We start from the raw sequence: 17,612 nt of genomic DNA, 5'->3' as shown, positions 1-17,612 counted from the left end.
TTTTTTCGTGAAAATTGTCAAAAAGTTATTAAAAATATATGAGTGCAAAACTGTAACATTTGCCTTAATTTACATTTTCGTCAGCTGGTTTTGTTAATGTTGTTGAATTGACTTCAAATCGTTATGACAGAGGAAGCAAAGATGTACCAATAAAAATATACAACAACAGTATGAATGTCGTTGGAACTTGGAAAGATAGCGACGGCTGAAATAAAAAGTGTTACTCCATGTTACAGTTTTGCTCGTCACTGTATGTATGCATGTAGTTTTTTCTTTGCCTTCGTAGATTGTTGTTTTCTTTTTTTTCGCAGTGTCTCCTTAACTAAAAACTAAATTAAAAATTAAATCATATTGAATTATTTTAAAATAGAACAGAAACGAAAAAAAAAAATTGTTTAAGAACATCGATAGGCAAGCACATGTTGGCGTATTTTGATGATAATAATAATGAAAAATTAATAAGTAGAAGCGTTTGTTGATGATTGCGTAGACTATATTGATAATGATATAATTCAAATTAATCGGTAGCAAAGCAATTAGCATAAGCTTTGATATTAAAACAGAGTTTAGTTAAAACAATGCAATTAATATTACGAGTACATGTTGAATGAAAAGTTTAAGTAAAGTGAAAAACATACAAGCAACCAAATTTCACTAGACGAAATATTTTAACAAAAATTAAAAACTTAATATGTATGTATGTATGTATGTATGTATAACCTTAAACTTTGTCAGAGTCTATGAACGTATAGCCCAACATACTACTTTTTATATACATTTTCATACAATTTCTACGGCTGTAAAAACGCTTTGACAACAATTTTGATGACAAATTTGGGACTAAAAATATTCGCGTTCCACAAAATGCCAAATTTCAAAAAGGCATTTAAATGCCAAAACTTTTTGCCGTTTAAAAAAATATATTTGGAAACAGCTTTACTAAAATTTTTAATGCCATGCCATACTATTCTGAATGAAAAACTTTGTATATAAAAATGTTGCCATTTCCTACTGGAAGCTCGGCATAAGCCAACTTATGGCGGGAAATGGGGAACGGGTTTGAAACAAGACCTGGAGGTACGGAATTCAAGAATTTAGGGTTGGGCTCGACCCCATTAAGCTGGCATTTCAGGGTACTATTTTTATATATATAGGAAAAATTTGAAAGTTAGGGGGGCTGGGCTCGAGCACCCTCCTGCTCCTACCTGTCTACGCCAATGGTTGTATTGTTGCATGTAGTAAACAAGATTAAATATGTTTAGTAAACTTGAAAACAGTACCAACTATTTTTTACCAGCGTGAGAATTCATAAATAACTTTTATGGAACCCTGCGAGCCTACGAAATATATTTTTAGCCGTTAAAAATTTACGATATATAACAATAAGACACTTAAGATATCGAAGTGAATGCCCCAATGGTGAGTATAAACAAAATGCTTTTTTTAGTGTGTCCCTTTGTCTGTGAGTAGTTGTACAGTTGTATGTCCTTTGCTACTTAAGTGGAGGAGTTATATCTAACGCGAAACATATAATTTTCTTTCTACAGAGGTATATTATAAGACCTTTTCGTTTTTGTACACCGTGGTAACCTACAATTCTTTGCTAGACTGGAACTAATTGAATTAAATCTGTTCTAAAAAGCCAATGTTTATGGTAGTTAATAGGCTATAGCATTTTTCATAAAAAAAAATTGAAAAAAAATTCATATAATCTACATTCTTCTGACACTCACTGTGTTCGAATTCTCACTTATTATAGAAGTAATATCAGACTGAAATTTTGATGTGCAGAAAATTACTTTTGAACTTTGAGTAATGCGCGACTAAACTGAACTGACCCGTGAAATTATAAATTTTATTCAAAGCTACAAAAAAACAACAAAAAAAAAGCCTCGCTTCCTCCACACACCTCAGTCGTTATCTAAAATACTTTACGAAATATCTTATTGAAGCTACGATTTTTCTTTTTCGTCGATGTAGATGAATTAGAACTGCGGTTGCTATTACTAGCGATGCTACTGCCATTGCTATAACTGCCATTACTATGTGCATTACCGTTACCATTGTCCGTGGTATTGGTTCCAGTCGGTGTCGTTGCTGCCGTCGCCGCCGTTGCTCCACTGCTGGCCGCTATGCTCTCGCCCGACGACAATATAGCCTCCTCGAGTATGCGAAATGAATTCTCAGTGCGGCTATTGGGTAACAAAATCTCCGAGAGTGATGATGAATCTAAGCTGTTGGTTGGCGAGGCACGCATGAAGCCACCACTGGCGGATGCCGAGCCACTTAGTGCTTTCGGCTCTGAATTCTTTGAGCGATACCATTCCCAAGAGGTGGATTCATGCGGATGTTTTGCCGTTTTCGTGCCACGTAATTTATTGCGACTCTTGCCGAAGGGTGATTTAAAGAAATTGGGTGCTGAGAGACGACTTAGCTTCTTGCCTGATTTTTTGTTATCTGCATTCTGCACCTCTACGCCATCGTCCACCTGATAGCCGGATGGTCCCTCAGGCATGAATTCGTTATACGCCAAATCGGATGTTGGTATAAAATTGTCAAGGTCATCCTCTTCAAGTCGTAGACTCTCGTCATATTCAGCGGCGTTAATCTCCGCCGCCGGTGCGGTGCTATTTAAGCCACCCATAAACTCATGTGACACAGACGCTTGTCGACGTGGCAATTGCGGTTTTCGTTTGGATTTGCTGCCACTGCCATTTAACAAAGGCGCACGTGGTGGACGGCCATTTAATCTATCGGAATTCTCCACTAACTCTGTAGCAGCATCGTGCAGCTGCGCTAGATGGCGACGCGCCTGTTGTTGCGCGTGTTCAGTATTTGGCCACGAGTGCTTCTCCCCCTTGCGCCGCAATTTAACATTTTGAGTGCCGGGTGCGTCACTTGTGCAGTGATTGCTGGCGCCAACATTGCTACTATAACACACGGAGATTTTCCGTTGGCGCTGTGACGTATTCTTCTTCGCTGCATCACCAACGGTTTCAATGGCCTCATAACCACCGCCACTGCCACTACGTTCCTTAAGTATCATAAGCGCTTCTTCACTGGGACGTCGCAATTTTTCGCCGCTTTGCTGATGATCGGAGAAGTCTTCAAATGATTTGCGTCGATTTAGTTTTCTCTGCATTGCGGCCACCGCGTTGGCTGTCTTCTTCTTATTCGCCTTGGCGTAAAGCGTCAACACTTCCTTGGTTTCGCGTCGCATCGAACGATAGAAGATAATACTCACCATAAGAACAAGAAATACAAAGGCGCCTACAAAAATTATGACCACAATGCATGCGTGCACCTGCAGCGACAAATCGTCTAGCTCGTCCTTCAGCTGGGCATTGCGCTGGGCGAGCAGCTGATGTAGCTCGCTTTGTCGACGCGTATGCTCCTCCAGCGTGCGTACCGTTTGCACTGTTTGGGTGAGTGTGAGTTGAAGTTCTTCAACTTGTTTTTTGTAGCGTCGCGATAATTCTTCCAGGTATTGACCGGACAGAGACATATTCCGCTCAAGCGCCTGCAGGATTAGAATAGTAGAAACAACATTATTTGAATGAGTGATAGAATGTTTTTATAAGTATGAGTGTACATATGAGCGTATAAATATAGTGCAAAGGCACCTGAAGTTGAACTGACACTGAAAGCATAAGGATTAAGTGAGCTAAGTGAAAGTGTGTTAGCAGCGCTATTGAACAGTGAAGCGAAAGTAACAAATAACAGACTTAAATTCAGGAAGCTACTCAATAAAAAGTAATCTTTTTTTTACTAAGGGTAGGTACGCTTAAAGCTATCTTTCAAGTAGTCAAAACCAAGTAGAACTCTTACTGGGAACAGAAACACCGTATGTCAGAAAAACTGCATATAAAAAGAAAAAAACTTTAACTGTGAACATAAATGTTCAATAGAAAATCTAAAGCAAAATAAATGTTTTTCAAAAAGTGGGAACAGTTGTTTTCTTTATAAAACGCACGATTGCAAATCCGTGCAGTGCACAGTTTTTAGTTAGATTTAAAAAATAGTTATAACAAGTAAAAATAGTGTATCTGCATATGAGAACAGTTTATGCTGGGACATCATTGCTAATTAGGATTGCGAGTCGGAGACTAACAATAAATTCTCAGTGGTTAGTTAAAGTTTCAGGTAGAATAGCATTTTCCAAGGTGGGTACAGTTTAATAAATACGTTTCTGAAATACGCAAAGTCGGTAAGAGTGATAGTGAAGAAAAATTGTTAATTGAATTAAATCGAAAATAAACTTTTCGATAATGGAAACAGTTTTTTTGGTGGGGATAACATGCAATTTTTTTTTTTTTTCAAAACTGGGGAAAGTGAGGTATATGAGTGGATTAAGGCCTTAATCTGTAAACAGAAATCTTTGACTAGAATTTTCAAAAAGTCGGAACAGATTTTTCTAACGATATATAGTGCAAGAATGCAAGTAAAAAAAGTAATAATATTTAAAAGAAAAAAAGTTATCCTTCATGTGAGAACAGTCAATACTGGAGGTATAAATGCTTTATTGGCTATCGTGCGCGAGACTAACGCTGCATTTCTAAAAGTTTTAGTAAAAAAAGAAGCTGCCCCAGAGATGGGAAGAGTTTTAAGCAGAGTTTATATGAGGCGATTTTGTAAGCGATTCAACAAAAGTTTAAAGCGATTTTATCGCTTTCCAGAAAATTAAAATTCAATTTATACAGACGATTTTGTCGAATCCCATGTTAAATCACTTAGAAAATCGCCCAACGTTATTTACTAACTAAAATTTGGTTAGAAAACAAAATTTTCTAAACCTGGAACAGTTTTTTTGGTTAATAGCGCAAGATTGCCATTATTTTTGTTTCACGGTTTAACAGGCTTGAAAAGAAAATTTTCGAAAGTTGGGAACAGTTTTTGGGATTGACTGCGAAATAAACTTTTTAAGGGGTTCTTCATTGCCTGGGCGAAAAACACGAAAGGATAATTTTCGTAGGTGGGAACAGTATTTAACATTGGCAAAATTACAGAGTACAGAGATACTGAGTGCTAAGAGCGGCGTCAAGACCGTAATTATTTTTTTAAGTTTTTTTTTCACAAAGAAGTTAGAATCTTAGGCGTTTTTAAGAGAATTTACTTTCACCGAAATGAGAAGAAATTAAAAAAAATTTCGCATATGTATTTTTTTGGAATTTTTTATAATTTTAACACACTGTTTTACTGCTTATACGACTGATTGCAAGTCCTGCGTAATAGCAACCAAAACAACACAAAAAAAAAAAACCGTTCACCTACAACCACAAATCATATGGTGTCTAATAAACAAGAAGAATTACGTGAAGAAATCAAATAGCCTTGCGTTAGTTAAGCCAAACGGAGAAACAATTTCAAACACGCAAATTTGCCATTATTAATACCCGCCTAGTCGCCGTGCAACGGGCACAGAGGGTAAAAGGAGCAAAGGATTGTAGTTGTAATAGCCAGTAAATAGAAAAGTTAACTGAAAAAGGTAGGAAAAAAATAAAAGTGAACTCCAAATACGAGGAGGTAAAAAAGTGTGTCAGGGTAGCAACGAAGTAATAAGGTGGTTAACTTCATTGATAGCCACGGGCAGCATTGACGATCAATAGCAAATATGCTAAGTAGTTACTTTTAGATTTTAATGTACCGTGAAATTTTATGGTACAACTTTTGATTCAAATTAGAAATAATATTCTAAGGTCTTCTACATACATAAGACTTAATCTTCAGAGCACAAGGAGTACTCAAGGCAGTAGAACAGCCGGTAAAGATAAAAGTGTATAAGTATAGTAATTTCCTAGAGCAAATAAATTTGCTAGGGAGGATTTTATCAAATTAATAATACCAACTTTAAAAGTAGGAGAAACATTTTGACATCTTTCCAACTACCATCTAGAGTTCATCTATAAAATATTTTGTTAAAATCCTTGCTAATACAAACCCGATTTTAAGGAAAACCGGTAAAGTTTGCCATAGCCTGCCGAGGGGCGACCGCTATTAAAAAATTTTTCTCTCAAAATGGCTTTTCACCACGAGTGGTGAATGAGACTTTTTTTTCAAAGACGTAAGTGCTAGAATAACAAAAGTCTTTCGTACTATCTTGCCAACTGTCTTTTATTTGTCTAACGAAAAACTTTTTACTATCTTAGCCAGAGTCTTACAAAAGCTCCCTTGCCAACTTTCATGGTGAAAATCTCTCTTGACAGAAAGTGCTTGTATATAATTTTGCTCGCGTTGCTCCGACAGCTGCCATGATGAAGTGAACAAAATTTCTTTCTTTTTTTAAACTAAATTTCCTCTTAACTTTTAAATTTGGTTTGAAATAGAAAATATATTTTTTTATTGTTTTAAATTATATTTTTAATTTATAACTTTTTCTCTATTTTGTAATATTTTTTTTTATTTAATTTTTTTTTTAATTTTTAAATTTTATTATTTTAAAAAGAAAAAAAAAATTTTTATTTTATCTAGTATTTAGGATCTTATTTTATGTTTTTCTGTTTTTAATAAATTCCATATTTTTATTTTATTTTCTGTTTTAAAAAGAAATATACATTTACATAGAAGTTTTAATATCATTTAATTTGTAGAAACTTTTCTTTATTAATTTTTACTTTTTAAAATTTAATTTTTTTCTTTTTTAGTTAAATTTTCTTTTAATTTTCATTATATTTAAAATCATTTTTTTTTATTTAATTTAATTTTTGAAGTCATTGCTAAAAGCATGGACGTGAACCGGTTTTGAACCGGGAAACTGCTTTTTTCTATTAATTAACTGAAACACTAAGTGTACCAAAATTTTTCACAAATGTTTGATCCGAACCGAAACACTTTTCATAAAGTAAAGTTTAAAGGTTCGTTTCAATAGAATTTCCAATAGATAAATTTACACACTTGTTTTTCTTAGGTATAGTAAATCTAAGCACTCACCTTAATGCGATTTGAAAGGCGTATAAATACGCTCTCCGACTGCGGACCACTGGGTATTTTCTGTTGTAAATTCACACCCGGCTGATTGCCTTGCGCACCAACATCACCAGACGATGCACCACCGCCACCACCATTTCCCGGCGCCACCGTCGTTGAGGTGATTAGGTTATCGATATTTTCCCACGAGGCGGAATCCTCTTCATTGCGCGACCCCAATGACGATGGTGGCGTGGCTGTTGTCGCTGGAGTAGGCTGCAGCGTAAGTGTGTCATCGATGTTTGCGCCATCAGCTGGTGCTTTGTGTGCGTCTGTGCTCGCAGTCGGAGGTAAGGCGGTAGTGCCAATGTTGGCGCCGCTGCTACTAACGCCGTCGCCGCTATATTCGCTGCTACTCGCTTCCTCCGTGGTGGTTGGCTCATTTGATTGCGCTGCTTTTGGTGGTCGCTGTTCTTTAGATGCAGGTACATTGAATATATTTACATCAGGTGTTGGCTCCTTTCCACTGCCAGTGTGTGGTGCCTTAGTAGTGGTATCTGCTGCTTCTTCTATGTTCGCTTGTGGTGGACGCACCAGCTGCTCGCCGTCGCCTTCGCCGCTGCCGACGGGACTTGCTGAGACTGGCAGCGCGCCTTCACCACTAGACGGTGACGCAGTGCTCTCGGCTGAAATGCCGCCTCCCTCATAGGTTTGCTCTGGCGTCACCAACCTCTTTTGCGTGCCGTCGATTATTTTGAAATCATCTTTTTTTAATTTCTTGTCGATGGTCAGATTCAATGGCTGTTCCGCGGCGACCGTTCCCCCGTCTTGCGTACTCTGTGCAGCGGCTGCAGTTGATTTCGTTTTATCTTGCGCGCCCAGCAGTTGACAAAGCGCGCCCACATATTCCGCGGGTAACATATTCAAGTAGTAGCTATGTTTCACATCCATTTCCAGTGCATGGCTGTGTGGATTATTCGCGCAACGTTCATTGACAATTTTTGCTTCCAGCTCAATGCCATAGCGCTTGGCACATATGCGCGTACTCAGAAGATCTTTCAGCAGCCACGGTACTTTGAGCAGCGCTTGAACCTGATGGTATTCACAAGAGAGTACATTGTTGATGCGCTCCACCAGTGGCGGATTACAGTCGCTGCAACTGTATTGTCCCGACGCTGGTGTGTGACATTGAGTTGAAGGCGTCTGCGTGCGCGCCAACAGCGTTGCATTCAATTGGTGAGCTGGTTTTACCAGCACTTCGGCAGCTTTCTTGACCATCGAGAACACTGCTTCGGAGGCGGACTTGAAGAGATTCGTGTCGGTGCTCTTTGCATGCACTTGCTCTTGTCCAAATTCATCGTCAAAGTCATCCAGATCGCCATGCGGTGTGTCCTCGGTTTCGAAAGCTTCAAATTCGGATGTGCCGAAAACACGAAAAAGTGAGACTGGGCAGAAGTGTTCCTTGGAGTAGTGTGAATGTATGTCGACACGTACGAATTTGCCAAATAAGTGCGGATGCAAATCGAAACTCTGCACCGTGCGCTTGTCTTCCGCTATAAAACGTCCAACATTCGACCAATCGCGTGTGGGAAAGCGATTCGAAACGGCCACTGTGAAATTTTTCGGCGACGAAGAAAACAATTCAAAATTGGCCAACTCCACTTTTTGCGCTTGTATCGCCTCGCACAGTTCAACTACGAACCAAAGGCGATTGCCACACGGACTCAACATATATTCGTCCTTAGAGGAGCTCAGCACTGCGCCTGTGTTGCTCGCATCTGCATTGGAGGCGATTATTTTGGCGCCACAGTCGGGTGAGGCATAGTTCTTGTTGCGCATTTTCAACGGCGCCGGCCGCTTGCCATCCCCATTGGTGTGGTTCTTTTTTTGCGTGGATGTGTGCACCACTTCTTGCTCTTTCGCCTGCTGCTTCTCGGCAGCTTCCATTTGCTTTTGCGCCCACTCTGAGAAGACGGGTATGGGCACCTCTTCGACGGTGAGATTCACAGTGCTGCCTGCGTTGTTATCATCGCCAGCTGGTGCGGCTGTTGTAGCGGCGGTAGGCGATGGGCTGGCGCCCTCTTTTTGTGTAGGCAGCGTTGGCATTGCTGGTTGATCAGGCGGTGGCGCGTTGGTGACATTTACATTTGGAATGTTTTGTGGAATTTCACTTGAAGTGAGATCTGCGTCGAATTGCGAAGGCTGCAGCTTTTCATCGCCACCGGAGTCGTCAAATTTGATGATTTCTTCGTCTGCAAAGAGTTGGAATTAAAATGATATGGTAAAGTATGCACTATTATCGTTTTTTTTTTTAACTATGAGGGTAAACTCTCCGTATTATAAAAAAAAAAATGCAATTTGGCAAATACACATGTTGAGAATTCTTCTTGAGAATGACGAGTTTTCCCCCGATGGCTGACCAGGTTAAATAAATAATCTAGACCTTGATAATGAGATTATGGCCTCCATTGAAATTTCTGCTAGATTTATACTGATAGATATTTTTTATCGAAAAGGCAATCGTCGATGGAAACGTCCTTCAACCTGGACGACCCAAGTGACAGTTAATATTGGCAATTAATGTGCTTTTTAGGTGCTATTTGGGGGTCACCAAAATAATTTCAGGTGCTCAATTGGTTTCCGAGAAATACGGAAACAGCTTGTGGGTCAGCTAGATATTTATTTTTTTTTTCGAAATAAATATAGGAATAAGGTGCTATTTAGATGCTTTTGAAATACTGTATACAAATTATCGAATTAATTAAAATATCGTTGCAATCGCCGAACGACAAAATTCAAAGAGCAGCATAAATGGGTCTGCGCATGCACGGCTAGGCAGACAAAAGTTGTCAAATTCTGATAAATATTATTGAGGATTTAAGAGCTTTTTTCAAAGGGTGCTTGCTACCGTTGTATCAAGTTATTTGACCCACACATTTTTGAGAATAACTCGAAAACTAATTGATCACCTAATTAATTTTGCTGACCCTAGCTTATGCTAAGTTAGGTTAAGGTGGTTCTCCCTTGTTAAGGGACTCCCTTAGACCGCGATCTCCTCTGTGATACCACTGCGAACGATAACTACCAATTTATAGCGAGAGACACAGGCGGAAGATGCTAATACCGCAGAGCTCCTCCGAACTAGTCAGAAATTACGAACCCAAGTGCCTAAGCCGAAATCTGGCAAAAGCTAGGCAGTCTAAGAGGAATTTTTCAGCTGACTTCACCTCGCCGTTCTTCATGCAGCTGAGACCTCAGGGATTCGTGAGCTCAAGTGAGCTTCTACACTCATTTTTCTTGGCGATAATGACTCGAGGGTGTCGTATCTGGCCAGCTCATCCACCGCACGATTTCCTGCGATATCCAAAGGGGGTTACGGCATAAGTGAGCCCAAGGCACTGATTGTCGCCTGGCTGTCTGAGTAGATGTTCATCTTCCTCACCACCAGCGCGCCCAAAACAGCCAATCGACCGCTTTCTTAATAGCAACAACCCGCGCTTGAAAAACACTACAGTGGTCTGAAAGCCTAAGTTTGAGGTTGATGTAGAGATCCCTCCACAGATTTCACTCTTCCGTCAAACTTCGACCCATCCATGTAAAGTTCACCGGTGTCCCCCTCTTAACCACCGCCCACTCATCCCTTGATGAGATGTGTGTAAATTATAAACTAGCTGGTGCTAGGCTAGACACGCAGTAATGTGTAGCCAGGGATGAAGTCAAAGCCGCCGAGCATACTAGAGTGTCCAGACCACGAGTCAGTTGGGCAACCCGTGCCTCTAAGTCTGACTGCCGCCCTTGCAGCAGCTGCCTTACCAGCGATATCCACAGGTGCTATCTTAAGCATGCTGTCCCAGAGTGGGAGTGGTCCTAAGCGCCACACGGATTCCACATGACATTTTGTGTAGGTATAGGTCCAGCTCAGGTAAATCTTAATATTTTCCCGAAAAATTTTGGCGGAAGCCTTAAAATATAATTTCATATTTCCGATGGAAAAAGAGAGATTTTTTTTGTGGATGGAGAGTGATGCACACTATTGTACATACTTATGTATATAATAAAAGCCTTAAGTGAATTACCTTTGTACATACCTTTTCTTATCACCTCGCTGCTATTCTCCAACATTTCCATCGTACGATTTTCATGTTCTCGCGCAATGCTTTCCTTTGCTGCATCAATGATTAGCGCGTCTATGTTGCCGCGCGTTGGCTCCAATAGCTCCAGTGGCAACTCAGTCACCGTGATTGTGGGGATCTCTGTGATATCGGGCAGGCTGCAAATGCAAAGAGAAAAGAATAGGGCTTTAATAAGTAAGAAGGAAATTTAAGCGCAAAAGGAATAATTAATCCCATATTGACGAAAAGGTTCAAGTTAGTAAAATTTAAGTAACTTTGTGGATTAGTTTGTTCTAAATATTTTTCAGTGCTAACAGGATAGTTTTATGGATAATACTGCTTTTGAGGTGTTGAAAAATTTCTGTGGTTTACATAAATAGTATACATATACATACAGCGGCGGCAGAAATAATAGACTAGCCTTACTTTGAAGAGTTTTGGCTATATTACTTTGGTTTATTTCATGTTTAATATTATTTTATAAAAGCCTGGCTAGTTATACAACAAACAAATACCATATAAATCCCCTATTCAAACTTTGTATAAAAATTATAAAAATTCGACAAATATTCACCAAATTTTCAAACTGTTTATTCAGAAAAATTTTTAGTATGCAGTTTTGTAGCCATTTTTTTTTGTTGACAATGCTAGGCATTCTCTTCCATATAAAAAAATTTTCGAGCACACTTTGTATGGGAAAAAATGTGTGTCACCGTCTGAAAAAAAATCTTAAAAATCACCGGTATTTTGTAGTCAATTGAAACTTGCTCTAAAATTGAATAGGCTACAAAACTGCATAACTAAAATTTTTCTAAAAATTCTGAATAAAAAGTTTGAAAATTTTGTGAAAACTTGTCGAATTTTTATAATTTTTGTTCAAAGTTTTAAAAGCGGATTTGTATGATGTTTGTTGTATAACTACCTTAGCTTTTATAAAAAAATATTAAACATAAATGAAACTAAAGAAATATAGCTAAAACTCTTCAAAGTACGACGAGTCCATTATTTCTGCCGCCAGTGTATGTACATATGTATGTAGTTCACACTTGTGCATTTACCTGAGAAACATCGTCGATATGGCAATCAACTGCGAAAACCAAATCACCCAGAAGAATATCAAAAACATAGTCAAATTCGTTTTGACTTTCTTCAGTTCACCGCAAACGAAATTTGTTACGATTTTCAGCAACATTATTTCCGATTACAATTGTACGATTTTTATTTTGCACAAAGATTCTATGACAAAAATATATATATATGAATAAATGCACACACGCACATACATATGTAGATATTCAAGCAATTGTTAAGGACATATCCACTGAGATACACGTAGATTACAAACCCCACAACACCACTTGGTTTGTGAAGAATTTATGAAATAGAAACAGCTTGTGAATGAATACCCAACATACAGTACTCGTACAAGATGTTGGCAAATAAATCAATTACAATACAATAAATGAATTAACACTTCTGATTAGCACCAGCAAAAATAGCCAAAAAGTGGGCAAATGCGGTTGACTTTTGGAAAAATCATGAAAATATATTGTTTTATCAGTAAAAAATGCAAGTAATGCATACAGTTTTAAGCGTCATACATTTGGTACTCATGTTTGTAAATATATAAGTCAATCAATCAATTAAGTTGGTTAAAAAGCGCAAAACCTTTTGATTGCAAAGTTTAAAATTTTTGTGCACTCAAGTGTCGAGGTTTCGCGTATAATTTTAAAACACGTCAGCGTTACAGTTTTAGTGGAAACACACTGCTGAAATGATAAGAATTTAATAATCGAAAATTCGAGTAAACATGCAGTAAAGATACATTTGTTTGTATTTAAATGTATTTACTTTTACACATACATACATATGTACATGTGTATGCATAAAAGTGGTAAGAACAATAAGAGTAAGTTGTTGTAACTCATTCGTCAAAAATGAAAAGAATTAAAATTTCACCGCCGAAATACTTATGTACTGTAATGAGCTATAGGTAAAGCTAAAAAAATAACAATTACATACTAGTAAGTTAGTATGAATGAATGAACATTAGGTTGGTCCAAAAATACACGCGCGGAAAATATGAGTTTAAAATGTTAAGCTCTCACTCCCTAGGATTCCTCTAAATGGTAAAAAATTATATTGAGAATTGCCCCAAAGCCCATAAAGTATTCCATGTGTTTTATATGGGGAAAACACTTTTTCCTAGAAATGACATAGAATTCTTGAAAATCAATATTTTTCGATCGGAAAACTCTGTTACTGTTTAGGAGACTTCCAATTAAAATACCCAATTGTTTATTTAACTATTTTTTAACACTAACTATTTTTTATAGATCCCCAAAATCACTATCTTATTGTCTGCTGGAGAGCAACAGAATTTTCCAATCGACAAATATTAATTTTCTAGAATTCTTTAGATACCATTTCTACGAAAAAATGTTTTTTCCCCATATAAAATACATGGAAAATTTCATGGGCTTTGAGACAGTTCTAAATATAATTTTTCTAAAAAAAAAAACAAAAAATACGGGTATTCAGAGCTTAACGTTTTTAACAATTTCTTTTGGACCACCCTAATGTGCATACCGTCCCCTGGATAAAAGATTGTCGTAAACGCCATTTTAACGAATTACTTATTTTTTTTAAATAAGATCTCCTTTAGTTTCCGCGACATTGACTAATCAAGATCCTCCAAATGGCGGAATCCATTTTTGTACATCTAATTTAGTTTTCGAGATATTGAGTAAAAAGTGTCGTTAATTTTGTACACATTTTTAACACATTTTGTCGACCATACGAGAAAAAAAGAAAATCGTTCATAAACTCTAAAATCATAAACAATAAAAATTAAATATGCAGTTAAAGAACTGGAAGCATTCTCCGAGACTGTGGAGAAAATCTATCGGAGCGGTTTTTTAGAAATTGCATTCCAAACTTCATCTCTATTCTGAAAAACCTGCCGTAAGTAACATACCTGTGCGAGACGATACATACATACATAGTATATAGCATTAAGGTGGCCCATAATTAAAAAAGTAAGTATTTACTCTTTGTTTGGCATTTGAACCAATTGCGGTCGTTTCTTGCCATTTCCACGAAAAAACAATTTTCCAATACGTTCTTGGGCCACCCTAATGTAGCATGTATTACATACTATGACGTAGATAGCAAGCAATGGTATTTGATATATGTATATATGTTTCATGTACATATGTTATCAGCTGCAGCGCGTAGATACTTACCCATTTGAATTTCAATAAGCATAATTAATTGAAGAGGAATAGTAAATACTTATCCGAGTCTCTACATACAAAACGTGTTTACATAACTATTTTATGTATGTAAATATGTATTTACAAACAGATGAACTCCAAAATACCTGAGAAGTATAAAGCGACGCCTCTCTGCTAAAATAAGGGTAATTTTGATAGGATCATTTACATATGTAAATCTCCTATCTATGAACTGTGCCTACAAACACTCGATAGGACCGATTTTTGGTCCATAAAGTCTACGCCAAATTGGTTGCTACTTGGCAGGATATGGCTTTCATACGGCGCCGTGAATCATGTACTTTGTTCGCTCACCCAATTATGATCGCGAATTACCCCATCCACTTGCGCACATTCTTAATTCGATTGGACAAATCTTTGTCTCTGTGTTATGTTTTTTTTTTTCTTCGCTACAAAATTGATGCAAGATGTAAGTTATTGCAAAAAAATTTATAAGTTTTTGTATTAAATTGGTGATGTACCAATTTATTAATTTTACTTTTAGTACTCAGAAAATGTGCTAGTTTTTATTTGTGAGCTGGTTTCGATAAATTTCCGATTAAAATTAGAGACGGCAGCGATTTGCTCGTAATTCGCATGGTAGTTGGGTCAAGATTACCAACAAGTGTGAGGTAATTCGCTCTCAAAATTTTGTATGGCGAATTACGTAATCCGAAGGGTAATTGGAGTGCGAATTACGAATAAGAGAGCGAACTACTTATTTGCCGTATTATAGTGTATGTACTATATACATACATATGTACATATGTTAGTGTTTGGCCGAGCTTCTCCTCCGATATGTGGCGTGCGCCTTGATGTTGGAAAGGACCTATAGTTTAACGCTGACCCCGAACGGCGATTGTATTTTTATGAGAAGCTGTTTTTCATGGCAGAAATACAGTCGGAGGTTTGCCATTGCCTATCGAGGCTCGACCGCTATTAGAAAAAACTTGTTTGGTGTTTTATTTTTTTTGGATGTTGGGTTGAAGCCAGGCCCTGCGGAATGTTAGCGCGCTCTGCTAACCACTACACCACAGCGGTTGCCTGCATTACCTTAATATAAACTATGTAAGTGTGTGTATAATTTGCTTTACGGAATTCTCTATTGAAAAATCGCAAAACATATGGATAAAAAAAGAAGTGTATGCATAGCCAACATTTTTTTTTTACAAAATTCTGTACGAAAAAATGGGAAAGCAATATGGCTTTCCGATTTTCCCAAACAGACTTTTGAAATACCGAATATTAAAATACATACAGAGTTTTGAATACAGAATATTGAACCCTAATAATTTTCTACCCAACCCTTCAAGGGGGCATAGAGGTTGTCATTTCTGATACTACTACTTAATTGATTAGACGCATCGTGTCAAGATACTTCAATTTGAGTCATGCAAATGGTGAATTATCATCAACCTTCGGGTATTTTTAGTCTTACTGCATTCCGATTCGACAGTGAACTGTGAGAACTCCCACGAAAGGCGGGAGATTCAGAAATAATAATGGCATACAAAATATCAAAACCAAATTTTGATTACCCTCCACTATAAATTAGTTACACTAAAAATAAATAGCGAGGTTCTTTGTTGCGTGCATTTCTACACCCACGCATAATTTCGCGCTGTTTTTGACATTTCTTCTTATGTTATTTATAGAACGTTTTCAAAGCATTATGTGCATATTTCTTTGCTGACACACATTTTTGTGGTTGCCTTCACACACAACATTCATGTTGACACATAATCACAAATTTTATTTAGTATTTTTTCACACACGACATTGTAGGATTTTAGTGGCGATTTACTACTTTTCAACCAACACAAGAAAAAACAAAAAAAAAAAACGAAAAGAAACAATGGACAATCATTAAATGTCAAAACAAAAGTGATTGTTTTGTTTAGTTTTCTTAGAAGAGCATAAAAAAGCGCGTATTTTGTTTTTTTTTTTTGCAAAGCTTTCAAATGCATTTCCCATCATTGTCCACACGTTGCTTTTGACAATGAATTTTGTGCGCTTTTTGAATTTACAACATTTGTTTTTTTTTTTTGTTTTGTTTTTGTGCAACAGCTGATTGGGTTGCTTGTTGTGTTTCAATGGCAAATATGCAAAAATATTTCTTTTATTCGCCACGAATATTACCTGCTGTGCTTTAATGAGTTGCCTAGTCGTACAAATGCAGAAATGCAGCTACAAAGACACACTTTTTACACTTTGTTACATTTGCAATTTTATGTGCAGATATAATTTTTGCATTTCTTCTGTTATAACAATTTGCATTTGCACATAAACTAAGCAAGTAAATGCCAACTGTCCGTTTGACTGTCTATTTTTAGTGCGACAGCATTTAATTTAGATAAAGAGGCGGGATAAAGGATTTCTGCAACACGCGTAGCTAATTGCATTCACCGCCGTCACATCGCGCACAGCCGACAGACACCTCAACGCCAGTCAGCCAAGCCAAGCCAAGCCAAGACAACCAGTCAAGCACAGCGGGGTTGTCACTAACAGTTAGTGTTACAATTTTAATGGCTTTTACCATCGGCATTTACGTACATACAACAAAAGTGTAGCTCCATTATGATTTGACATATTTTTGGAAAGCCATTAAAAATAGATAAATTTGCAAGATAATCAAAACCGTCACAATTGCATTTGTTAGCAAAATTTTATGAAACTGTAAAGTTGCCATGTGAACTTGAATCACCCGACATCTATAAGATATTTGTGGTTTACACTTGCATCTTCAAATATGTCATTTAAGCGGAGAGTTTCTATGAATAATTAATTAGCAGTGTTTGTTGCAAAATATTTACGAGTAGGTATATACTTGGTATTGTATGAAATTTCAAGACGTGAGAAAACGTGCCTAACTCCGAAAGAATAAACTTCTACACCGATTATTTTGTAAAAGAGTAAAAAGAAAATTCGGTCTATTTTCTCATTTAGCAATGACGAATTAGATAGCCGTATGCAAAGTCACCTCTGCCAAGCCACGAACAAACAACACAAATATAATTACGAGTAAAATAAGCTACAACTCTCGCGCCGTTCCTCTACCCACCTATCGTCATCATCAGAAATTGACATATTTGTTTTTTGTTTGTTTTTGGAAATGCGGTTTTTAAATACTAGTGTTCGTCTAGCGGTCGAAATTCCGCCTCTAAAATTTTTTAGTGGAGTTGAGTTCAGTTGAAATAAGTTGAGTTGATCTGAGGTGAGATAAGGTGAGTTGAGGTGAAACACTAGTTGGGATGAGTTGAGTTGACGTGAGTTGAAATGAAGTGAATTGAGTTCAGGGATGAAATGGGGGGAGTGGGGGTGA

General features: G+C 37.3%; 1 protein-coding gene across 2 annotated transcripts in view; it reads right to left on the bottom strand.

The window, feature by feature from the left end:
- Positions 1-326: 326 nt before the first annotated feature.
- LOC118741000 overlaps positions 327-17,612 on the bottom strand; it is an 87,197-nt gene continuing 69,911 nt past the window's right edge. Inside the window, exons 1-4 of one of the 2 annotated variants that reach the window (XM_036472782.1) lie at positions 12,074-12,245; positions 10,992-11,173; positions 6,928-9,155; positions 327-3,520 (exon numbers count right to left, since the gene is read on the bottom strand). In XM_036472782.1, coding sequence (XP_036328675.1) covers positions 1,922-3,520; positions 6,928-9,155; positions 10,992-11,173; positions 12,074-12,207 — 4,143 coding nt within the window. In that variant the 5' untranslated portion in view covers positions 12,208-12,245 and the 3' untranslated portion in view covers positions 327-1,921. Of the gene's footprint in view, positions 3,521-6,927; positions 9,156-10,991; positions 11,174-12,073; positions 12,246-17,612 lie in introns of those variants that run through there. The other variant, XM_036472781.1, reaches the window with a different exon arrangement.

The sequence above is a fragment of the Rhagoletis pomonella genome, unplaced genomic scaffold (assembly GCF_013731165.1).
Source record: "Rhagoletis pomonella isolate Grant_MI unplaced genomic scaffold, Rhpom_1.0 Rhpom_scaffold_00006, whole genome shotgun sequence".
Taxonomy (NCBI): domain Eukaryota; kingdom Metazoa; phylum Arthropoda; class Insecta; order Diptera; family Tephritidae; genus Rhagoletis; species Rhagoletis pomonella.
The sequence above is the reverse complement of the archived record's forward strand: the minus strand, read 5'-3'. Positions and strand labels throughout refer to the sequence as shown.